General features: G+C 35.2%; 4 protein-coding genes and 1 pseudogene across 6 annotated transcripts; 1 reads left to right on the plus strand and 4 right to left on the minus strand.

Annotated features, from left to right (window-relative positions):
• Nucleotides 1-1,128: 1,128 nt before the first annotated feature.
• LOC108197506 (transcription factor bHLH147) lies at nt 1,129-2,448 on the minus strand. 2 transcript variants are annotated; one of them, XM_017365151.2, is made up of 3 exons: nt 2,201-2,444; nt 2,006-2,117; nt 1,129-1,901 (listed from the first exon to the last, which is right to left on the minus strand). In XM_017365151.2, exon 3 carries the CDS (start codon nt 1,861-1,863, stop codon nt 1,210-1,212), a length of 654 nt encoding a protein of 217 aa, XP_017220640.1. In that variant the 5' UTR covers nt 1,864-1,901; nt 2,006-2,117; nt 2,201-2,444; the 3' UTR covers nt 1,129-1,209. The 2 variants fall into 2 exon arrangements, with proteins under 2 accessions (XP_017220640.1, XP_017220639.1); XM_017365150.2 differs by lacking the exon at nt 2,006-2,117 and having other exon boundaries at nt 2,201-2,448.
• On the minus strand, nt 2,300-11,473 carry LOC108199822 (uncharacterized). Of its 2 annotated transcripts, none has more exons than XM_017367813.2 (4): nt 11,361-11,473; nt 10,530-10,637; nt 9,180-9,788; nt 2,300-7,485 (listed from the first exon to the last, which is right to left on the minus strand). In XM_017367813.2, the coding sequence occupies exons 1-3, from the start codon at nt 11,361-11,363 to the stop codon at nt 9,213-9,215; spliced, it is 687 nt and encodes a 228-aa protein (XP_017223302.1). In that variant the 5' UTR covers nt 11,364-11,473; the 3' UTR covers nt 2,300-7,485; nt 9,180-9,212. The 2 variants fall into 2 exon arrangements, with proteins under 2 accessions (XP_017223302.1, XP_017223301.1); XM_017367812.2 differs by lacking the exon at nt 11,361-11,473 and adding an exon at nt 10,770-11,330.
• An 87-nt stretch (nt 11,474-11,560) lies between these two features.
• Nucleotides 11,561-15,263, minus strand: LOC108199821 (probable protein phosphatase 2C 42). The gene is made up of 4 exons (XM_017367810.2): nt 14,507-15,263; nt 13,461-13,831; nt 12,455-12,691; nt 11,561-12,097 (listed from the first exon to the last, which is right to left on the minus strand). The coding sequence occupies exons 1-4, from the start codon at nt 14,868-14,870 to the stop codon at nt 11,885-11,887; spliced, it is 1,185 nt and encodes a 394-aa protein (XP_017223299.1). The 5' UTR covers nt 14,871-15,263; the 3' UTR covers nt 11,561-11,884.
• A 4,647-nt stretch (nt 15,264-19,910) lies between these two features.
• Nucleotides 19,911-21,027, minus strand: LOC108199076 (putative ubiquitin-conjugating enzyme E2 38; annotated as a pseudogene).
• A 2,775-nt stretch (nt 21,028-23,802) lies between these two features.
• On the plus strand, nt 23,803-25,020 carry LOC108199099 (probable ubiquitin-conjugating enzyme E2 25). The gene has a single exon (XM_017366848.2). It carries the CDS (start codon nt 23,805-23,807, stop codon nt 24,801-24,803), a length of 999 nt encoding a protein of 332 aa, XP_017222337.1. The 5' UTR covers nt 23,803-23,804; the 3' UTR covers nt 24,804-25,020.
• The last annotated feature ends 880 nt before the right edge of the window (nt 25,021-25,900 follow it).

The raw sequence follows: 25,900 nt of genomic DNA on the forward strand, positions 1-25,900 counted from the left end.
TATAATCCTGTTTGTTGGATGCATAATCCAACGATCCAAAATCAGTATATTATATAAGCCCTTCCTGACATACACACTCCAGGACCCAGGATGAATACAGAGGGCCTGAGAAATTATATAGATGTAGGGACACCATAACAGAGCTTACATAATTCACACCGCATTGTTCATTAAATTGTTTTGGACAAACTCTAGTTTAGATAGGAGCAAGCAATAGTATATTTTACAATATAGTACTGTTGCATTATTAAGCTAGCCTATTTATGAGATTCCCTGTACCACAATTTTAACTCAGGACAAAAATCTAATGAAAACCCATCTTTCTTACCAATGACACCCTGAATACACTCTCACCTTTTCTTTACCACCATAGGATATGTCATCTTCACTGTCTCAGTTTATTGGCCTGAAAGTGCATACTTTCTCAGTTCAAACTGAAAGTAAACATCATACTATACTACTACTACTAATCAACATATTCAATACATGCAGCTATATATAATTTGCATTATTATTATCTTTTGAATGATATTAATGTGAAACATCTACCTTCTTTTGGTTTCATCTAACAAAAGCAAAGTGACCATATAAATGGCACTGTTTAACTAATAGTTGCTCACAGGTACAAATAAGAACATGAAAATTTGCTTTTTAGAGGCTCTCTATATCTAAACTCCAAGGACACTGAACTCCTAACTACCTTCCATGTGATGAAAAGTGTTGGAAAAGGCTTAAAAATTCATTGCCGTAAAGATTCTGATTTTGAGCCAACCCAACTTACGCTATATGTGAGCGGAGAAAAGGCCGACATTAGAAACGCCTAAACTCATCTTATGCGCTTACACTATATATAGTAATTTTTGCGACAAATAAACGTCTTCCACTAAAAAAAATATGTAGCGTAAGTAGGTATAAAATCAAATCAATCGACTCAAAATCCGACTCTAACCAACTCTGTGTGCATCTAAATTGGATCCCACACTAATAAGATTGATCTTGGGATCCCCAAGATACCATAGATTCTCATTGCTAACTGATCAAAGGTTCAGATTTAGCCTCAAGTTATTCATATGAGTACCACTTAACATGAAAAGCAATATATCACAAAAATGATAAGGAGGCTTGTGGTAAACAGTAAAATGTTTTAATTTGGATAATAGCAGATAAATAATAGTAAAAAAAATTAAAAGTAAGAATAAGGACACAGCATCAAGAACTTGATTCATCCATGTTCTGATCAAGCTGAGGCTGTGTGCTAGAACTGGCTCCAGAACTCGAGCCACCACCCGAAAGAAGATCAGCTAACGCAGCCATAGCGCGAATTTGCATCTCCAACGCAACAATGTAATCAGCCGTTTCTTCTAAAACAACCGGGAAGGGCTCTTTTCTACAGCCAGGCACTAACCGCCCGAGGGCCTTAGCTTTTCTCTGCACAGCTGGTAAATTCTTCGATTTCAGCTTCAGTATGCTCACTTTCGGCTTCTTTGCTGATCTACGATCAGCAATTGGTACTCTATGTCTTTTAGCCTTCTTCAGAAACTTGAGCTTGAGCCTGTTAGTGAGAATTGCTCGGCTCCACCTGGTTTTCCCTTTGGCAGTAGTAGCCAGGACCCGATAAGCAGTATCGCGAACAGCTCGACTCCGGCTTGGCACGGAGGCTGAAGACGAGTCGAGGCGAACCTGGCGGAGAGCCTGGACGAGTTTAGAAGAGTAGAGCTGCTGCTGAGTTTCTGATTTCCATGAAATTTGATTGTTTTCAGGGCTTTGAGATGAGGCTTTGAGCTGGCCTCTCTTCTTTTTCTTTTTTCGCGAAGATTCTCGTGGAGATGTCGTTACTGGATTCGAATTCAGAGTCGATGCCATTGATTCTCAAGCTTTTCTGATGCAGGATCTCGAATTAGCTGTCAGAACAAATATATGAAATCAATCATAAGAGAATAATATTGCTATGAATCACAAGAATAAAAATAAAAGTCAGGATATACATAGCTAATGATTTCAATACCTTCAGACAGAATATATAAAAATAATATCAGCAATTATTGTTACATGATACATGAGTTCTTTACATGTTTCCGCTGATCCGATAAGTTAACTCGTGCTCCGTTCCATTTTAACTGATGTTATAGCTAAAATACGTCACAAAAGTGCAGAAACACACACATGATCACATAAATCACGAGAATTTTTTTTTTTTTACCTTCCGTAAACGAAGAATTATGATCCGGTGCACACGTAGAGGACTCCGGTAACGAGTGATCAGCGGCGGTGAGATTTGAACGGAGAAATTTTGTGTGTGTTCTATGGAATGATATAAGAAGAGAAATACAGAGAGAAGTGGATGAAAAGAAGTTTAGGACAGGAAGGTGGCCGGTGTTGGTGGAGGGGCTTTAAAAGAAATGCTTTTGGCATAACAAACAGACTTGCTTAATTGCTTTGGCCTTTGAATGAATGGCTCTTTCTTTCTTTCTTATATTTATTATTGATTTTTATTGATTATAATGTCCACCTACTGTTAATGCGTTCTTTATTTATTATTTGGCGCCTGCTGCTACCTCCTACATGTAACATGCACACATCTTGCTACTCCTTTTCCCGTTTTACGCGGAGCATGAGGTTTCATGTAGAGCTGTAAACGAATCGAACTGATCGTTAAAAAATTCCTCTAGACTTAATAAGAAACTCGACTTAACTCGACTCGGTTTGTTAACGAGTTTGAGTTAGAACAATTGAATTTGTTCAATAAGTTTAACGAGTCGATGCACCGTTTTTAAATGTGAGACTCGAAATCGAGTTCGGCTCGTTAACTTGAACTCGACTCGATAATCTAATGTTTGCAAAGATTATATAGAATTTTGCATAGATTATTAGAGAAACCAGGTTTATGAATAATACAGGGGTCATTAAAGAAGGATGAAATAACGTCAACATCTAGAAATTCCATTACAGCCATAAGTGTGGATGAAATAAAACTTGAAGGGCCCACTCCATCTCCATTATCTAACTTCGAAATATAAAAAAGATAGTATGAAAATACATACCACTCATGTTTGTTTTTACTTGAGGAAAACATTTATAAGCTGTATAGTAGTTCAAACAATAAGAAAAGATAAAGCAAGAAATTAGCACATGGCAAACAAACAACTGTTTGATTCTAAGAATGCTTAGCTTCAAAGTAAGGTGAAAACTGTTGTGAGTTGTGACTATTGTCAAAGTGTGTTATGCACATAATTTGCATAATCATTTGCCTAAATTCGAAAAAACTCGGAAACAGTCTTTCTACTTCTCGTAATGTAACATCAGTTAAATATATTTTACCGGTCTCTAAATTTATGGGGAAAAAAAATATTAATATACTCATAAAAATCTTTTTCAATCTTTCTAATTGCTGTACTCTCAAGACAATAAACAAATAGCATAGTTTTCAGAGAATGAGTGGTTGCAATAGATGAAGTGTTCATGACAAGAGACCAAAATGTACTAGTGTCAGGCTTGGTTAGAGCAAATCAGAACATTGATTGGTTGGAATCTAATGAAAAATATGCAAATGTTTTTTTTAATGCGTCACAAATCTGTCAACATTCTTTACAAGGATGGGCATTCACAAACTTTCTAACCATTCAAAACCCAATGCCAACAGTTGCTCCAAAATGGCACTCTTGAGATCTAGTAGCTTGTTTCCAAACCTGTTTGGTTGTAGTTGTGTCTACCCCAACAAATAAGTAGTCAATCTTGTGAAAAATGTATTAAATTGTTACATATTACAAGTAGGAGGGACTAAAATATGATCATGTACAATTCTCCTAAACCAACTAGGTCACACCGTGTGTGGGTGGATCTAGTAAGGAGCACGGGGACCACATGTCCCATTAAAAAATTAGTTCACATTTTTTTACCATCCTAAATTTTATAAAATATAAGATATTATCTGAAAATTTGTTGGTGCCCTCTTAGAGATCCCATGCTAGATCCGCCCATGCGCACCGCACAGACACACACAAATCTGTATATATTCACTGCAATGCAACCCAGTAGGAGCTGTGGCTTCATTATAGATACTTTGAATCTGAGGATACTTATAAAGGGTTAAAGGCAGACCTCTCAACATGCTCAGTATGTTGTACTAATAATATTTTAACATATGCCCATTATTTGGGCCATCTCTTTCACCTTCCTGGTAAGAGAAATATGCATATATATGCAAATTATGAATAAATTCACTAACATTAACACAAATTAAAAGAAAAGACTACTTATCTACAGGTAACTAGTGTTAAAATGTGTGCCAGACTTGTGCAAATTTTTTATGAAGTATATTTACAGCATTGTACTAATCTTTTTCTGATTGAGTGCAGTACCTGCACAGACTATAATATATAAACATTTTTACCTTTTTTTTACTCCTAGTTTGTGTTTCTGTAATACTTTTTCATAAAAGGATTGGAAGGACATGAGGGGTTGGAATCCACTAATGGCAGGTTTATGGGCCCTCGAGTTTTCTTTGTTTCTCATTCCATGCAATGATCATTGAGGAGGATCATGCACAAAAGAAAAGGATATGCAGAAGAGATGCATGTGCTTGTTTACCTGGCTTTTTTTTTTCCATCTTATGCTTTGTTTGTCCATTTTTCCTTCAAGTTTTGGAATTTTATGCTTCCGCGTGATCTGGCTATTTAGCTCCATGCTCCCAGTAAAATGTACCATTCCTTTCTGTCATCTGCGGTATAGACAACCTCTCCCCCCTCCCCGGCTTTCCTATTAACGTCTTGCTCCTGAGTTTTGTTAGAAGCGGAAAAGGAGGGAAGCAGAGTGAAATAAAATAACATTCGCAATTGTGCCCTCGAATTTTGATAAGATGAGGCAAAGTAAAACATATGCGAAGGAAGGTGAAAATGATTAATACTGTAACAAGAACAAAGGAATTAATTCCAAACTAAGAAAATTAATATTTAGAAGCCTTTCATTCGCTTCACTCCCTTTTCATTTCATCTTTAAGTGACAGTGAAATGTATTTTGCTTTCATTACTTTATGTTCTCCCTATCCGAAACCAAAAAAAGAAAAAAAAGAAACAGAAGTTGAATATTTACTTCTTACGTACCTCCCTATATAAAACATTTCCCGTTACCACATTAAAGGATCAAAGATGGATAGTTCTGATCAGTGTTTCTATGGGAAAATGTGATTTTCAGAGATATAGGGGCATTTGGTTCGTGAGTGGGAATGAGAATCGAGAATGTGAATGAAGGGTATGAGAATGGATATTTCCAATGGTGTAAGTAATGATATACCCTTTAAGTGGGATTGAGTTTCTCATTCCATGTCACAAAATTGCTAATCCAAACACCTACATGGGTTTGAGGTTCCGGTTAACCGGACTCATTAACCATGCCAAACACTTCCATAGTCATATTGGTAAAATGAAACACAATTATTGGTAATTAGATACCTTAAGAAATAAGTTCTTTCTGAGGGTTGATTGTTGCAAGTACCATGTCTAGCTAATCGCAGAATATGCATCACATAATTGAGCTAGATACTACAGCAAACATCAACCCTGAAGCCCTATTATTAGTGGATGCTCTAGAGTCTAGCCTCTATAAGAAAGACTCCAAGTAAATCGGGCTAATAGGCTAATAGCTCATTTATGAAAACAGCTCAAGAAAGCAATTAACAGCACAAATCCCACTCTTGTACTGTGAGTGTGTTTTCTACTGCAAGTTGTCTAAAAAGAGAGATTAGGTTAGCACATTTTAAATTAATTAGGATTAGCATTTTAGTCTATGATCAAGAAATAGTCTAAAATTTGGCTGTTTCCTGGAAGAAGAGAATGATATAACATGGGAAATGACAACTGGACACGCTTAATGATTGTGGTTCGAATATTTGATATTATAATTTACTTGATGATGAGCCTAATCCACATTCTCATGTAATCATTGTTCCATGTGTAAATCTCAAACACCTTACACAAATTGCCTAATAAAATTTCAAAACCAGAACACACTAACAGAGCATAATCATGTGCCAGAGTGATTGCCCCCTACCATGAGACACCATCTAACAGTAATCAATATCTATTATAAAAAAGAAGAAGATATGGTCATTTTATTGCATAAGGGCTGTTGATATATTATATTTATCAAAAGTTCAATGTTGAAAAACTGGGTCGTTTACTCTTAGATGTAACAAGTAATTACTACTAAACTAGTTGTACTTAAAGATAAACTAATAGAGAATGAAAACATTCCCAAAACCAAAGTTTCAGAACCACTGTTAAATCCACAGTCAATGTTAATTATTAGTAGAAAGTGTTTTACTATAAGGAAAAAAGAGAGAATATATAGACTCTGTATAATTTTGACCAGACAAAATGGTCTAAGTAGGTCATAGAGCTGGTAAGTAAAACTATTCAACCTTTCTGGGACTTGAATTATTAAAGTTTTCTTGATTAGCCATTGCTATAGTGAAGGTTGTCTCAAAGAGATTAGTAGACAATGTAAGTCCAAATACTTCAACAAACCGTAGACTTTGTTACACAGACTTGTAGAAACAGTAAGAAAGATCTCAATCTTGAAAAGGAAGTTTTAGAGATAACCTCAGTGATACTCCTAAGTAATCATGGATTAGTCTATAAGCAAACTCTTTTCCGTCATAGTTAATTATAAATTTGAAGCCATCCTCAAGCAACACTGTAAAAGATAAGGCATTCAGACCAATGTCAATTTCAAGCAACATAGAACGATTATTCTATATTTTAGAACTTCAGCTGAACTAGAAAACAGACAAGACTATTCGACCAAATAGAATCAACTGCAGATTGCTACAATTAGGCTAATGACAAACATAATTGCTATACATATCAGAGGGTTGCATTTGTTACATTTTGGCTTGCACTAACTAAAATATTTACGCTTACAGTTTAGTCTATCGCATCTGCATATCCAATCCATTCAATTACAGCTGGATTATGCATTAGGTTAACAATAATCAAAATTATGGGACCTGCCACAAGTGACAATAAACTATCAAATTATACTTTTGTTTAGTTTATTAGTTAGACCGACTCAACTCCTAGCTAATTGTTCCATTAATCAACACTAAGATCCCATATATTTGTCAGATAATGTCCTTTTTAACTTGCTTCAGCGGCTCCTCTAATAACCAATTCTAAAGTGGCAATCACATGACTTTGATTCATTGCAATTATCCATAAGAATCCATATTCACAATTATTTCCTAGAATCATACATCTGTACTGGAAAACACTACCAAAAACTTGTTCTTAGCAAGCAATAGCAAGCTACCAGATTTAACTAGTATCGCTGTTTATACAAAATACAGACTCAACAAACAATATACATCCCTTTTGATTCTAGACTGCTTTCTGAAGCTTCATGTCTACAAAATGCAATGACATGGTTGCTAAATACCTCTTGGGAGGTGGGCCAGGGGCGGGGATTTTCTTCCGATTTCCAACATTTTACCTGTATGGTAATTTGGTATGGATCATGCCCTCAACTTACTTTTAATGATATGAGAAACATTTAAATATTTAGTGACTCGAGAAATTTTTTTGGACAAGCAACACAAAACACACGAACAACCTCTAAAAATTAGCATCAGAACTAGTTCTCTCATAAAATCATCTAGAATTTCAAGTTATCAAGCTTAAAATATACTGTCTTGTTATATTGAGTTGGCAGAAAAGAAATAATTTATTGGCTTTCTAGTGTACATTTATATTTTGCTCACAATGCAGAGGAAGATAAAACACCATATCATTGTATCACCTATGAGCCAAGAACATCTGTACTATACTAAATACCTGATTGGCCTAGCCTCTAACTTTTCTTCTGAGCCACAACAAGTTGGACAATAGTTACAACAAAACACATGAATTATTAGGTAAATTACTCACAGTTACAAGATCACATAGTCTTAATGAATCCTGGTATGTACTCTTTACGTAATATTAGCTCATAAATAGTCATAGTTTAGAGTTTCTTGATTATCCAAAGTGAATTTTCTGCTAGGTATACTAAGGACCAAGTATCCTGATCATTTCATAATCTAACAAGGACCCTGTCCCCATATCAATGAGTGAGTTTAAAAACCGTTCACTTAACTGCAAGTAATCAAGGAACTGGGCATAGCCAACTTGTTCTATAAACCTGATAAACAAATATGCAGCCTCACTGTTCCAGAAATTCATTGAAGTGGTGTGTAACTCGTAATGCAGAGCTTAATATTATTCTTGTATGAAGTTGTGTGTGAGCAATATAGAGGTAGCCAGCCCAAATACGGCAATCACTTGAGAAGAGAAACCACCTACATACTCTATTGTAGTACAAAACCATGGCAATTGTTCCCCAGAATTCCAAACAATTTCTAATTTAGGGATGAAACTGCGGCCGCAATCAGGTTAAAAAGTGCCCACTGTAGCATCTAAGTTCTGGTGTTCAAATATATTAAAAATCCATTCTTAAGTTGCAAGTACAAAAAAAGCGCAAATTGGATTTAAGTTAAAAGATCGTTCCTAATGGTTGGCACTTGTCAGGTATTGTCAGGTTTACATCTTCCAACTTGAAAGAAACAAGCCAGGGATAACAAAATCAAGTAAACTGAAATAGTTAATTAAGCTTTGACCAGGCTTACGTTTGCCTTTAATTAGCTCTACCAGACTGCAAAACAGCTGATTATATATGTTGTACGAGCATTGTTTGGAAGAAGACTGCTTACAACCAACTAAAGTGGCACCTATAAATCTCTTAAAAGTGTTGGGGTATCTCATAAAGTTCATTCAATTTTAATATCCATCCTTTTCTCTATTCACTGAGCATTACAAATAAGCTGCCGAAACCAATATGTGATGTTTTGAGCATTACCATAAGCTACTGAACTCATTGTGTGACGAACTAATTCTAAGAATACAAGTACATTTATTAACCCGTGAACCCCCATGGCTGATTTAAATGCACAAAATGGGCATACATGCAATGTGTTACATTCTAAGAGTGGGAAATATAGAATATACCAACTGAGGCTAGATTATTAACGGGGTTACTGAAACTCTAGACTTTCATCATCAGTACTAAACATTAAGTTTGAGTAAACTATATAATACAGCACTCAGTGCTAAATCAACTAGAAACTAAGCAAACATGAGCGAAAAAGTTACCCTTTGAGCATCAATCAGTTTGCAATCGAATTATCATGTTGGCACAAGTTCATTGTAAGAGCTTCTTTTATCTGAACTGAAGATGAAAACTCCCACGAAAATGATCAACAGCATGAACGTCAAAGTGACAACGAAAAGCTTCCTGAGGACATTCATAACTTTCTTCTCAACTATTTCACTGAACCAGCCTCTCTTCTCAGGCAGATTATGCAAGTCCTCAATCGCAATCTTCAACAGTTCGTCCAGCACACTCTTAGATAGAAGTATCATATTGTCTGAATTCATCCTTTGGGTTCTAACCTGTCTAAGTTTTTTCCCAAAAAGCTCTATCTTCCCGGAGTCTCTCTTCACATACTCACTTAAATCTGCAGTTTGGCAGTTGACTCTGACATCTTCAGTGTGCACCTTGTCCGAAGTAATTGTGGAGGACATCTGAGAGCATTTAGAGGAAACTGGAGATGCATTGACAGTGAGCGCTGAGCACAAAGGAGAGAGATCGGACAATATTGGAGAGCCATCGGAAGTGAGTGCGGAGGACAAAGGAGAGAGATATAAATCTGCTGATGCGACTGATGGCGGAACAGCTGTACTTGGTGAACTCATGGAATTCTGCACAAAATCTAAAGTCACTCAACTTGAAACAGAGAAGGAAACAAAAAAATTCTGCAAAATCGATATGCAGCGGTCAAGTATAAATGACTAGATTTACTCCGTGATTCGTGAAAGACCTCGCAGTATACATTCATAAAACAAGTTCACTTGACAGAAATAAACACTCACAGCTGATTGAATGAAATGCAACATCTTATCATATGATCTCACACATGTTATTACTTATTATAATTAGATGCACAGCAGATCGGTCATGACATCATGAATTACCAAGTTTGGACCGATATATAACAACGAAACACAACAGTTCCAAAGCTTAGATTACCTCTACTGATTCTACAAGTGTGTATACCTCATAACCTCAACATTTTCAAATTCTTTCATAGTGATCAAATCGATCAACATATACAATTGATCACAATCCGAAGCAAAAATTACCTCTACTAATTCTAAAAGTGTGCATCAACTAGGAGTACTTATTACAACAACTAAAACCAACCGTTTCACATCTTTTCAATATAACTTGAATTGATCGTTTCACATCTTTTCAATATAACTTGAATCGATCAACATATACACTAGATTACAAATTCCGAAGCATAAGTTACACCTACCTCTACTGATTTTACAAGTTCATATCGACATATAACAATGAAAAAAATAACAACATCAAATGCTTTCGAAACAATTTAAATCAATCAATATATACACTAATTTACGATCGGAAGCATAAATTACCTCCACCGAAGATTCATCCACTTGAAAATCATCAGAATCCTTGACTGAATTGATTGAAACATCATCCGGTCCAGGAGCGATAACCGCATCGTTACATTGCTCAACAAACTGCAAAATAAAATTCAAACAACAGATTTCAACGCATAACTAGAATTAATTTAACACAATACAATACAATACAATACAATACAATACAAATACACGTATATCATCATCATATTTATATGAAATTGAAGGTACTTTTCTCGGAGATCTGTATTGTTCGAAGCTCCATTTCAAATTGCGCTTTGCGAGCTTATGAGGCTGCTGAGGAGTGCGAAGATGATCTCTCATCTCTCGATTTTTGGCGGGAAATTTGAAATTGAGTCGGTGTAATTTGTGACTGTGCACTATAAAAAGTGTGCTCTCTAGGCTGCTATTGCTTTCTTTGATTTGATCAGAGCTACATAGAGCTGGGCCGCGACCTCAAATTTATGGTTTGATGCGAGTGTTTTGAATGAGTCCTTGGTCCACTAATGGGCCCAAAATGAAGACACAAGGCCCACAACAGAATATTAATGTTCAAAATGAGCTTTTCAGTTTAGAATCGATTATTAGTGACACTTCAAGAAAAAAAAAATGAAAATATGACCGATTCTTGTATCCATGACGGTATGCGATAGTGCGTAGATATACACACAGCTCTAGCCTTCGATAAGCTACTCTATTCCCGGACCGTCTTTACTTAACGAAGAAAGGAAATGCTTACGAAATTATGATCCTCGGAAATCGCGTTTCGACTGTCTAACACATAATTACAAGAAGTTCCAATTCAAGATTCGCGAGATTTACCATTTATCCTCAGCCAAATCTTTGCAGGAACACTTTCACAAAATTTTCATTTCCTCAACCATGTTCAGAATTTTTCGTGTTCGAACACAGCTCCTGTTCCTGTACAAGAAAATGTACTTGGCAAAAAAGATGACCAATTATTACTTGGCGGTGTTCCTGTCCCTTTATTCTATTCTCAGGATGAAACTACAATAACAATCTAAACTCTAAAGCAGAATTTCTAGTAGTACATAATGGAAGATACAAGTAGTATGACCTGAACGCCAAAAAAGTTACAAGAAACTATTCATCATCGACTACAGTACATAAAAAGCATTACAACAAAAACAACGGAGGACAACTAGTTACCAAAGACCACGAGTATTTTCCCAACATTCTACATATATTGAGCTATAGTATTAAAACCTCTATCAGTATTACTGAGAAACACTGGTTCCGAATGCCGCTCGCTAGCCGTACATATGTTGAAGTAGTATCTGGATAAAATTAGGTGCAGAAGTAATATGGTGGGATAAAAAAAACAATCAATGCTCTAGATGGCTTCTTACTGAGAGTCGACTATCTAGTCCCATTCCTCTAGATATTCGGTCATGGTTAAAGAACAAGACGATGACAGATATATCATCATGGAAATGACGTCGGACCTTTTTCTCAATCTTCCTAAGATCTGAATATCGCATCTCCCGTTTTCTAGCTGCTTCATGGAGGGCAGCCTTGACTAACATCTTGGCACTTCCCTGTATCAAAATCAAGACAGTGTGAGCAGAAAAAAGCAGTCGAGATGCATGACAGATATATTTTATCAAAAGAGAACAAAAAACACTATAACTGAGAAGAAACCATCAATTCTATAATCACAAGTTCAGTAAAAGAATTGGGCATTTTATATCAACTACAAAGAAGCACTTCAGTAGAATACAAAAAAGGATGATTGTAAAAGAAATACGAAGGAACATAGAAATATTAAATACCCTGGTGTAAAGACTATAAATTTCTTAGAATTTTAAAATAAAAGCAATCAACACTTGACAGATATTACCAAAAGCACATATTATAACTGAATACAGCGAATATAATCAGGACGGTGATCTTACTGCATGAGGATTATTGTGGACGATCTCCACAGCTTTTTCATTGCTCAAGTGCTCCCATAAACCATCAGAAGCAAATATGAGGAAAGAGTCATTTGGTTGAAGAGGATGAGAAAGGATAGATGGAGTTGCACTCATGATGGGCATGTTCATTGGTTCAGGAAGCCGGAATTTTTCACTGATTGGTTCCCTGTTGAAACGTGCATATTTCATATACACATCACCTATAGATCTAGAAACCTGCATCAAAACAGTTCTTTGTGATTACATAAAAGTAATAATATTAGTCAAGATAAAGGATTGAAAACTTTCATCTAAACAAAGGAACAGACTCTCACAAAGAAAGGAAAACAGGTAGCAAAATAAACATTGTCTGATAAATAACATTTACAGGGGAGAAAAACTAGCCAGTGGTTATACAACGAGTCTATGACAACATATTTTCTGGAAACCGATATTCCCCAACTACGAGTATTGTCTTCAACTTCTACTCAATAGAGTACTAAACATATTTTAAGCTATAATCCTATTATATTAATCTCTTGCATATTTCAGCTATTTATTTTTAAAGCTATGCTAACAACACATTTAATTCCAATTGAATGCCAGGTTACTGTTCATGGTATCTAATCAACACAAATGCAAAGGAACCTTCTATAAGTTTATGAAATAGCTCAGTAGCTCGGTGCTTAATACATATATTGACATAAATTCAATACAGACAACACATATGTATGATATGTGGTTCAATATCCTCTAATCACTTGATAAAAGGTTAAATTTCCTCAATGAAACAAATGGTAATACTGTAAACTCTTTTCTGCATTACCACCCATTTTAACTAATAAGAAGTTAATTTGACTAATTATAGCTGAGATAAACTTATATCTTCTAGTGTTCTAAGAAACTACAGTTTGCATTTAATGCCTCCTTGCGTAGCTAAAACAATTGCAAAAACATCAGTTAATATATTGTTAAAGCAACAGCGTAAGCTGTGATCGGAAAAAACCTGAATGATGCCTTTTACTCTCCAAACTCCATGCTTTAGGACAACAATATGAGGATCATTAGGATGTAATTCTTTGAGGTCCCGTCTTGTTTCCACAACATTGGCATTATGCTCTGTTGACAGCTGTATAGCAGCTATGACTCCAGTGTCACCAACTTTCTTCCCTAAAACAACACGGGAATCTCCAAGATTTGCAACAAACAGAGTTTGCTGATAAATCACTCCAACTAAACAACATGCTCCAACAGTTGCAAATTTAGGTTGAGCAGGCCACATTTCTTCTACACGAGCAGTAAAACCTCTTTCTGTTGCCAGAAAAGCTCTAGTGATTGTATCAGGTGTCACAACACCATTGTCTTCAGCCGACATTGCTGCATAAACACCAAACCCAATCTTACACCAACATAAGAGCATTTCTTCGGGAAAAAAACTGAAGTTAATTAGTACCTATACATCACATTGGGGATTTAATGGTGGAGGGAAAAGGGAAAAGGAAAACAAGCAGGGAAGACCAAACTGACAACAAAACAAAAAACTAGGGCACCTAAAAAACCCCTCATTTTTCTATTCATACCACACTCCAACTTGCGAGCCTACAAGAAACACATTCTATCCCCCTACACAGCTTAACAAATTTTCAGTAAATGAGCAGTGTGCAAACCAAAAATAAGATAAAATTGAAGTACCAACTCAACGTGTAAGACTATACAACCCCGGCTGACCAACTATGCAATCCAACTACAATCACAACACTCCACTTATCTTAACCCCTAAACCACCAATCAAATTTCGAAACAATCAACTCAACATCTAAACGCAATCAACCTCACCAACTACAATCCACCCAATATCACAATCATACTACCACATTTCACTAATTTAATCCCTCAACCTACCAAACAAAGCTATCAATTCACCTAACAGCTAAACTACCCCTTCCCCGGATTCCCAAAACACAATCCAATAGCAAAAATCACAACTTTAAACCACAATCAAGCATTCCAAATCAAAAACCATCAAATCAAAGAAAATCAACCACCACAAACCTTGAAAGTTCCTGAACAAATGATCGCAAACATATCGAGCAGCCTCGGGGCCACCATGACCATCATAGACCCCAACAAAGGTCCCAAAAGGACCAGATTCAATCTGACACTGATCTTCGAGAACCATATTAGCTTGAACCACAGCCATTGAAAAGTCTCCACTAGCATACTTACCTGTATCCTTATACCAAAACAACCTATCTCTATCAAACTCCCCATCATGATGCTGATTATTATTATTCTGATGATTATGATTATTCACAAGATGATTCTCACCTCCACCTCTATACCCGTTACTACTACTACTACTCCCACTAAAGGGCTTCCAACAAAGTGATAAGAGATCCATCAGTCCTTGAAGCATCCCACATCTCTTGCTTATAAACCCCAAATCTTGAAAATTGAAAAAGCTCACTTTTTTACTCAAAATTTCACAAAATCACAAGATGGGTATTCAAGAACTGGGATTATAAGTACAAAGATTGGAAATTGGGGGAAGAAAAGTATATATGTGAGAAGGGTGTGTAGATACAGATGTGGATGTAAGTATAGGAGGAGAAGGAGGAGGCTAGGAGGATGAGGGGGGTGTTGGGGGGTGAAGGAACAAGAATGTGTTCATTCCGTTTGGAAGAAGGTGGCGTAGGGAAGCATTTCGTTGGGTGTTATTTTCAATGTCTCTCTGTCACTTTCTTCTCTCCTCTCTCTCTCTCTCCCCCTCTCTCTCCCTGTGTATCCTCTCTATGTATTCTACTGCTCTGTATTTTCTTTTGTATATATATTTCTTACATTTATACGATAACTTAAGTAGTTACCTATCTATATACGCCTCTGCTTATCTACTAATTTTCCAATTTCTAGTTTTTACTTTCAATCTCGGCGAGTCTATATACCGACTGTCTAGAACTTGTGGAAACCGGAACGTATATTAATTTTGATGTTTAAAACTTCGAATAATATAAATATTAATTATACCAAATTTTTTCATATACTTTAATAGAACTGTCATGAGTGATTAAATATCCAATTATTAATTATATTTAACCAAAAATTATAGTTAGTAATCAGTGCTTATAATTATCTTATACTATGCTGTCATATGAAGATGATATAATATCATAATATTACTAATTAGATATTTTATAGTAGTATGAGATGTGATACAACATTGATATTTTGACTAATTACATTTTATCAGCAAAGTATTTTAAATTACGCTTCATATGATAATGAGTATAACTTACGCTTCACATGATAATGACATGATAATGAGTATATTGTTACACTCCACGGGATGTGAACGAGAACCAACAAGTGTTTGATATAGGTGAATATTGTCGACATTACTCTCCATTAGGTGAAGGTTAACGAGTGTTTAATACACGTGGATATTGTTTTTATAAAGGAGTATCGAGTAGATTGATTGAGTCGTGATTATAAACTAAATGAATAATAATCTAGTTTTTTTTTTAATTTAGCTTAGTAGTACTTATAACTATTTGAGATTTTTTAAAGAGTTACGTATGCAAAATTTAGTAATTCTGTATGCTCATTCATATTATTATCTCTTCTCATTTTGTTACTTTTTTTAATTTTAACATACAAAACTATTCTATCTAGAGTTATTTCTAATTATTATATATGTTAATGTTAACATATAAATGACTTAACTGTATCCAATACAAACCACAAAAGATATAAAATATATATGATGATTTTAATGTTCGTCAATATGATTAAGAATTGTATGTTATATTATGTACTAATTTTATTGTCATTAGTAAGATAAAGATGATATTGATCTAAAGATAAAGATGGTAAAAAGATAAAATACGACATCATTATGTAATAAGGATGAAGTAGTAAATATAAACACGCAAAAAAATTGTCAACTAAATTGCGACACGTTTAGGAACGGTTCGCATCAATAAAGTAATGATTACATCAACACGTCGAGAGAATGACGAGAGTGATAAAGATATACACAAAAATAAATTAGCAAATAAAATTACGTCACATTCGAAAATAGTTCATATTTTGATATGAGTTTAATGTATTAGTGATTATGACAAATAAAAATATCTAAATATTACATTAGAAACAAAAATAAATAGCGAAGTCGTTTATATATATCAACTAAATTGTATTTTTTTTAAAAAATTCAAAAAACCCCGCATTTGTGACTTCCATCTTCTTGGCTTTAAAAGTCCAAAATAAACCTTTATACTTCTTTTACCAAGAAGTAAAACTAACTTAAAATATTAAAAAAAACCCCAGAAATTGAGTTGTCAAACAAGCTCATAGTATCAGTTTCTCTCCAATTCTTATCATATCTATCTCCAATTTTTTTCATAGTATCAGTTTCTCTCCAATTCTTATCATATCTATCTCCAATTTTTCTTCAAAGATATATATATATATATATATATATATATGAAATATATAAAATAATGTTTGAATTATCAAGTTATTTAATATATTAACTTGTTAAAAACTATATATTTTATGATTATTTTAAGAAAATGATTTAAGATCCTGCATGAGATAACCGAGCGAACTTGTTTTATATTCCAACGCATAAGATCTCCCAATTATGATACACTTTTAAATACAGCAAAAGAGCAAACAAAAGAACCAATAAAAAATTCTTTAAAAGCGTTACTATTAGCATAATTATACTTTCCCATCCTAGAAAGTAGAAAGACTATTAGAAAGAAAGTAATTGAGAAGGTACCCAGAAGCCAAGTCCAGCATATGCACATGTGCTGGCAAATGAGCTTATAAGGATCTAAGAAGCATTTTCCATTGCATTATAAAATAAACTTGTGAACAAGACATTCGGATCTTATGTAAATTTGTTTGATCTTCTGATTTTTGTTGATAAAAGGTTCATATCAGAAATTTAAATATTCACGTACATGTTTACGGTAAGAATTGAATTTCAAAAACTTGCTAATTACAGTAATTACTAGCAGAAGGAGCTGAGATCCTGTAATTTTTATGACACACTGATAACTAGTATTCTGATCATCATGAACTAGTTCATTGTCCATGTCTAGTATTCTTGATTCAAATACGACAATGATGTCACTGAGACCAAATTGCTTGTAACAGGATTGAGAACATTAGACATTGATCAAAAGATCTCTAGGACTTTATCCTCAACCTCTTCGAAAAAATAGAACATAACAAGATTTTCTAAGCCCTGATGTTATCAATGGACACGACAGGGGCACGCGAACACTCTCAGTTGCACATATCTTGCCACAACTACGTTGTATAGATGGCGACGACACCAAAAAAAAACCATGATCGAGGGGTAGCTCAGAAGACAGAGCCCAACGCAGTTCCCATCATGGTCTAGGCATCTCTTCAGGCAGATGTTTTTTGGGGCCGATTTAATCATGATTCTGGCCCCCTCAGGTACAACAAATTCAAATCATGTCTCAACTTGCTCACAGAAACAACGATGTTTTTTTCTGCAGGTCCTACTAAGCAAGTTGATAATTATAACATGTCTGGAGAAACTATTACTCATGCTCTTTGTGAAAGACATTTTCCTATTCAATTCAATAAAGTTTAAGCTGAACAAGGTTTTTTATTTTAGTGCTTAGTGTGTCTTTGCTTCTGGAAATGACATTTGAACGGAATCAGAAGTTCCTATGCAACAATCAGTTCCTTGGTTAGCTTAAGGTCGTTTTCTATGGACTAGGAATGTTGTGTTTACGCTAAAAAACAGTGGTTATTGTATGTTTCCTGGTAATTACTTGGACTGTCTGAGTGTCTGAGGATCCCGGAACCCTTTCCATCATCACAAGGACATGTGTTTGAATCCGACCTGAGCACCCTTTGTTTCGGAACTCTATTTAAGTGATTGCATAAAACATCAGCATACGCAATTTAAATTTTATGGATAAAAATTTAAAGCTGTAACAAATTGGCACACAAATGTATGACCAGGAGTGAGTTGTAATTCCTAAATAGTATGCCCACTTCTTCCAAGTTCAGATAAACTGAGGACAGATATAATGTCAGAAGAGGGCATAGCAATGGTAAATGCAGAGGCTGAGGCCATGGGCCATGGCCCTGCACAGCCAAGATTCAAAGCCCAAGGACAGACAACAGAGAAATCACATCAATATAATTATGCTGCAAAACAAAAGCAAATATGGATAAGAAAGCAAGATGAAACGTGAATGGACCTTACACCTACTGCATTTCTGACATATATGGTAAAGAAATTCTGCAAGGCTCAAGCCAGCACAAAGTCCTATTTAATATGAAATTATTTTTCAACAATTCACTCCGAATCTTTCGTGGAAGCTCTGCAATGGACATTGTAGCTACCCCATGATCACATTGATTTCAGGCTAAAGCTATGTTACCTGGACTCGGATTTTTTTTAGTAGAAAGATGGATGATACATTGGTTTCGACATTTAACTTGTGAGAATTCTCTAATCGCAGGAAACAATGAACACAGTCTGACTTGTAAATTTATAAACAAAATTTCGAAATAATGCATGAGTTGAGGGGATGCAGGGAGTACAAATGAGACCTAGTTGGTCATCCATGGGGCAAGGATCAACCACCCAGCAATTGAGTTGTGGGGTTCAGAGTCATGCGGTCCTGGTGTAACTACAGACTTTGAGGGGCCTTGGTACTGGAGCTTTTGCTTGTATCAATGTCTATAAAAGACAACATTGCTGTTGATATATTTCCACCAAAATAGAGAAAGAAAGAAAAATAGTGGCCTTTTAATGAATATACAAATTATATGTAAAAATTTCAAAGAATGGTGAGTCTGACAGTTGGACACGTATCCATGTTTAGACACTTTCGTGGTCCGAGTAACAAAGCCTTACTCTACTCTAAGATGTAGATAGGTTGTTTTTCTTAATACCTCCAACTCTGTTAATATTGCTAATAATGTTACGTACCCGACCCATCTAAGCATTTGATACATCCCTAAATATTTCAGAGAAGGCCTATGACGCAACTTCTTGGTCGCTTGCCTTCCATCTCAGTCTAATCAATCACCCAGTTTATATACAAATAGAGAGATGAAATGGACCACAGTAAAGGGATTGCACACTGCAGAAGGCCACTGGTGTTAATGTTCGATTTTATATAACTTAATCACTCTGGAATGGTTGTCTAATAAATTTAGAAGAAAAATGCAAGAATGGAAATACTCATGTCTGATACTTAAAACGAACCATACAGCTGCACTTAAGGCAATACAATTAAGGCACTGGTAATACTTAGAAAACGCAATGTAGCAATTAGTCTATATGAATTGAGACAACTGATCCAGAACATAAAAATGATAATAACATACGTAGAAAAAAAAACGTTGAATGTGAAAAATTCCGGGATGAAGCAATTTTTCATGGATGATATTATTTATCTTCGATTCTGCTTCTTACTAATCTAATCGGTTGCTATTAAGTCTGTTTAAGAATCTGCAATGCCTTTAACACACCAAAACAGCCCCGAGACGATCCCCGAAAGCGTGCTCATAAATTTCTTTTCCTTAGACATGGCCTTCTCTAAAGTCCTCATCTCACTTATCTGCACCAACTGATCCAGCTCAGTACAAAATTCTCTCAACGACGAATCATTCTTAACAAACGAGTTGAACAAACGACAATACTGATCCCTCATCAAACTCGAAAAATTTCTAGACACCTTAACTTTCTCATCAAACAAAAATCCCCCACAATCTCGATACTCACCTACAATAACAAAACCATTCATATAGGCCTTACACGCAGCTAAAATACTTCGTGCACGATCGCGAAAATGCTCAACAACAAACTCCTCAAAATTCTTCGGAGGCCTTCTCAACAAATGCACCATCGTTTTACAACTCAAAACAAACACATCTTCATTGTACTTCCTAGACAATCTATCGAAAATCGGAGGGATCAACATCGGCTCATTATAATACGGCTTCTCATTCAACACGAGTCCTTGTAACGATACCAAGACTTGTAAAATAGTCGACTCATTAGGCTGCCAAGACGGACCTACCCAAGTATTCAAGATACTTAAACAAATTCGGCCGTTTGAATATAAATTCGGGTTCACTCGAAGCCCGAATGACTTATAATGCACGTAAGGAGGCTTGTTCGGATACTGAGGGGAAAAAAGAAGTCGAAAAAGAAGAGACCGTCGTGGTAAGGCGTCCCCGAGGCTCCGACAATGACAGCACGTAGGAGATCAATTCGGTTTTCGTAAGTTCGTACGTAAATAGATGGTGGGAGATTTTTCTTAAGGATTTTCCATTCTTTCATGATGGTTTTGTGGAACGGAGTGTTCGTTGTCGTTAAAAGAGTATTGTTGGAGTTGACATAGGTGTGGTCCGAGGCATCGGTTACAGTTTCGAATTGTGGGAATTTTTTTGATATGCCACTGGGGTTTTGCAGACACAGCTCCATTAAAGATTTAGAGATTATGAGAAAGCTTAGGATGTGAAGTTCAAGTACTAGGTTGTTTTGTTTAATTAAGACTAGTAGTGTATATTGTCAGATATTATAGCACGAAAGGTAGTTTGTCAAGAAGCGAATTTCACACTAAATATAAGTATAGAACTTTTTTTTTTTGAAACCAAATATAAGTATAGAACTAGGCCTGTAAACGGATCGGATTTGGATCGGATCTAGCTAAATCCATATCCTAATCCATTTAAATTTATCGGATTCGGATCGGATCGGATCAGGAGTCGGATATTTTACAAGTCAATCCATATCCGGTCCATTCGGATCATGGACAATCGGATCGGAGCCCCGATCCACTAAAAATTATGAAATATATTTTTTCACTGTGAACAATGTTTTAACTTCCTTACAAAAAAAAAGTGATATTTTCTAGCTATATTAATTCATAAACTTTAGCGTAATAGATAAAAAAACTAATAAAACAGTATTTAATAAAAACTTTGTTGGTTGTTCCTATAAAAACTTCAACACAAAATTTATCAAGTAAATAGTAAAAAAAAATAAGTTGCTTAATACTTTTGGAGGAAGCAAATTATGATTTGCTCCTCTATTGATAAGGATTAAAATCGATAAATATGTCTTAAATACGGAACCAGGTGATTGAGGAGGTTTTAAGTGGAAGAGTTAGCTCCTGTGTTTATACTCACTCTACATAAAAAAAAGAGTAATTATTAGATTAACCGGATAACAAGAGTGAGAGCCATGTCAAGAATTAGGAGCGGCTGATCGATTTTTTTTTATTTTTTTTATTGTATCTTTAGAAATTTTTATTTTGTATGTAATATATTAATAATAATATATTATATTATAATACAATATAATATAAAATATATAATATAGTTAAGTATGAATCGGATCGGATCGTTAACAGATCGGATTTGACCATATCCATATCCATTTTTTATCGAATCGGATTATTATCGGATCGGATTATTAGCAGATCGGATTTTTTTAATAAGGATCCATATCCATTTATTTAACCACGGATCGGATCGGATCGGATCAGATATCCGATCCATTTACAGGCCTATATAGAACTAGTTGATAAAGAAAACACATGGTTTAATTAAATTTAAAAAAATAAATTTAAGTGCACTAGTGGAAGATAAACTTCTGACAAAGAAAGAAATACGTAGATGAACCAATAGCTGATTCGATTCGCACTGATCTAATATGGAGTAATATTTATACTAATCTATTTATGGACTGTATTAAAAACACAGGACTCTGCTAAGAGAGAGAGTTTAATTAAGACTAGATCTGTATGTTGGTGGTGTTCTGTCGTGCGAGTTTAAGCGTCGAATAGGCCCATCTTTTGATCCGGTGAAGTTCTGCAATGCAAGTGCGCGGGCCTTAGAGCAACTCCAGCAGCTTCCTTATTTCATGTCCTAAGTCCAATTATAAGAAATATGACATAAATTAGTGCTCCAGCAGTGTCTTAGAGATGCCTTAAATCACTAGGATCCTCCTTTCATGCCTTATTAATAAGGCACCACTAGCCATGCCTTATTTGATTTCTTTAATAAAAAAATCATTTCTCTCTCTTATTGTAACTTATTTTCTCTCTCTTCCTTCCATCTTTTATCAATCTCTTTCCAAATTTATTATTATAATAATAATAAGGAATGAATTATAAGGATCATTGTTGGAGTTGAAATACAAAATCTTGTCCTAAATCACTAGGATTCAATATTTTATAATATTTATAAGGAAGACACTAAGATACTGCTGGAGATGTCTTACCGCCTGCTTGGTCGTTGTACAGCTACCGAAGCAAGGCTATTTTGCGAGCAAGCCTTGCTCACTCGCTCGTTAGCTCATATCTTTCCGGGAGTGTTTGTGAGATAGCCCTGACAACTACTTAATATAATTATCCATTCTCCCGATAAGATATTTAGTGTGAAGATTTTTTAGGTGTCATCATAATTAAGATGGGAATTGTCTTATTATTTTTTAGTGGTTGTTAGTTGTTACACACACGTGAATATCTAATATATTGTCGGTAGAATAGTGTTGGGTGCACAAAATTGTGTACTGAAAATTTGTACATAATGACATGACAATTGATGTGGTGAGTTTTAATATAATTGAGGTCGTTGATGTAAATACAAGAGACTCATTCTAATTAAAACTCAACACATATCGTTATGCACAAAATTTGAACATAATTATGTACACGAGGCATTTTCCTTATCAGTTTTGTAACTATAACAAGAACCATAAAGATTATTGAACTACGTGTCCTAATTCATTTTAAATTGTTCAGATGGTTTTTTATTTAGTGAAAAAGATAACTTAATTTTCGACTTGGATATTTATGAGAAAATCCCTGAACACTTTTGATACAATATTGCGACGGTAACCATCAATATTTAGTCGAGAAAACATTTAATACTCCCTCCATCCCAATTTATCTATCTTGTTTGACTTTTTGTGGTCAAATTGACCAAATTTTGACTGATAATTAGTAATTATTCTTACATGATCTTGTAAAATCAAAAAATACATTTTAAAGTAAAGTTGATGTAGATGCTAGTAATATATTTTTTCATAGTTTTTTCTAATTATATTATATATGTAAATTTGAGTCAGAATTTAGTCAATTTGATCATAAAAAATCAAACAAGACTAATAAATTAAAAGGAGGGAGTATCTAGCATTTTGATAAATTGTTTGTAAGAGTAGTGCTAGGTGCACATAATTGTGTATAGAAAATTTGTATTGTACACTGTACCAAACATTTTCCTTCCTTATAAATACAAAAGCCAATAATATTCTGTACAACTATTCTCGGACCTAATGGAGCTGTGTCTGAAAAACCCTAGCGGCATGTCAACGAAATTCCCACAGTTTGACACCGTAACTGATGCCTCCGACCACTACTACAATTACTACAAGCCAACCAATGCTAATAAAACCACTACAAACACTCCCTTCTACAAACAAATTATGAAAGACTGGAGAATTCTTGAAAAAAACCTCCCTCCAACTATTTACGTACGTATTTATGAAGACAAAATTGACCTCCTCCGTGCCGTCATTGTTGGAGCCTCCGGAACACCGTATCACGATGGTCTTTTCTTTTTCGACTTCTTCTTTCCGGCTGAGTATCCAAATAAGCCTCCATTGGTGCATTACAACTCATATGGCCTTTGCATAAACCCGAATTTATATTCAACCGGCTATATTTGTTTGAGTATCTTGAATACTTGGGCTGGTCCGTCTTGGCAGCCTAATGCGTCGACTGTGTTACAAGTATTGGTTTCGATACAAGGCCTTGTGTTGAATGAGAAGCCGTTTTATAACGAGCCAACATTCCAGAATGGCGGGTTTGATAAGATGTCTAGACGTTATAATAACCACGTGTTTGCATTGAGTTGCAAGACGATGATTTGTGTGTTGAGGAAACCTCCTAGGAATTTTGAGGGGTTGGTTGTTGAGCATTTTCGTGATCGTGGTAGGAGTGTATTGACTGCGTGTAAGGCTTATATGAATGGGTATGTTAGAGTTGGGGAGTATCAAGATGGAGGGGTGTCGTTGCCTGATCAGAAAATTAAAGTATCTGCAATGTTTCGGTTTTTCATGAATAGTCACTATTTTAATCTGTTTAAGGCACTTGTTAAGAATGATCCTTCGCTGAAAGACTTTTGTGTGCAGCTGGATCAGTTGGCGGAGAAAATTGAAAAGGAGTATAAGGAAAAGGCCAAGATTAGCGAAAAGAAATCTGTCAGCTGGTTTTCTAGGATTGTGAAGAAGTTCATTGGGTTGAACAAATGTGTAAAAGGGGACGGAGATTAGTACTGGAACTTATCTTTCTTCTCGGAACAGAGTAAGTGCCGGTGGAGATATCAGAACATGATTCGAGGATAAATACGACATGTTCAATTTCATATATTATAATTGAGTGTAGGAGTAAGTTTGATATCTTGCTACTGGTGCTTTTGAAATAGTTGGATATGTTATAGATTAATTGCAACTTACATGTTTTAACAGAGTCTTGATAGTATTACCTTCAGTTCTGCTGTAAGATTCATTTTAGTCTATTACTTGCACTGTTGCACATTAATATTAGCATACACCGGAGACTCTGAAATTTTGCGTGGGTGTATGCCTGTTCTTGAGTAGTTATTCGCGTTTAATCTGTTAGACACACTAATTCCTTTGTAATTCTGCATATTCTTCAAACTTCGGAACCTCTAGTGTTGTGTTTGGTTAGGATAAATGAATTTGGAAGGAATGAAATGAAATTTCTACAATGGACAAGTGTTCAATATTTTCATTCGTTCTTCCTATCCATTCCTTATCTTATACTGAAAGTTCCACCCTAAATTTGAAAAGGAACGCTTCATTCTCTCCTATAACAATTTTGCATTCATTAAAGTTTTCTCCAAAACTTGCCCCTGATATCTAATTTCTGATATTTTCTTTTATTTTTACTCATTCCATTACATCCTCCTCAGCAGAACACAACATAAAACTGTTAAAGATGTTGCAAGCAAACAACAATGTCACTAGGAACTATTTCATGACAAAGTGAAGTAATGGTAGATATATTATGGGAACAGGCAGATAGGCCGATGAAGTCTAAACTTTCGGGATTCAGATTTTAACAGATTACAGTATTAATAATCCGTGTAGGCAACTAATCTACTATTGTCGGGAATGGATGCATTTCTGCAGAGGGGATTTGTGCTCTGGGGACGATTTTTTCTAATTAGCACAAGCCGATGCCTCTGTTTCTAACTATTGCTGGTATAAATTTACAGAAACCAATCTTTTACGATTTTATTGCTAGTAGTAGGGGATAACATTCAAATGGTCCATGAAATATTGTGAGGAATTCAGGAAATGAATTACAGGCCATAAATTCTACTTAAAATTAACGGGGGTGTATT

Source organism: Daucus carota, chromosome 8, assembly GCF_001625215.2.
Source record: "Daucus carota subsp. sativus chromosome 8, DH1 v3.0, whole genome shotgun sequence".
NCBI lineage: Eukaryota > Viridiplantae > Streptophyta > Magnoliopsida > Apiales > Apiaceae > Daucus > Daucus carota.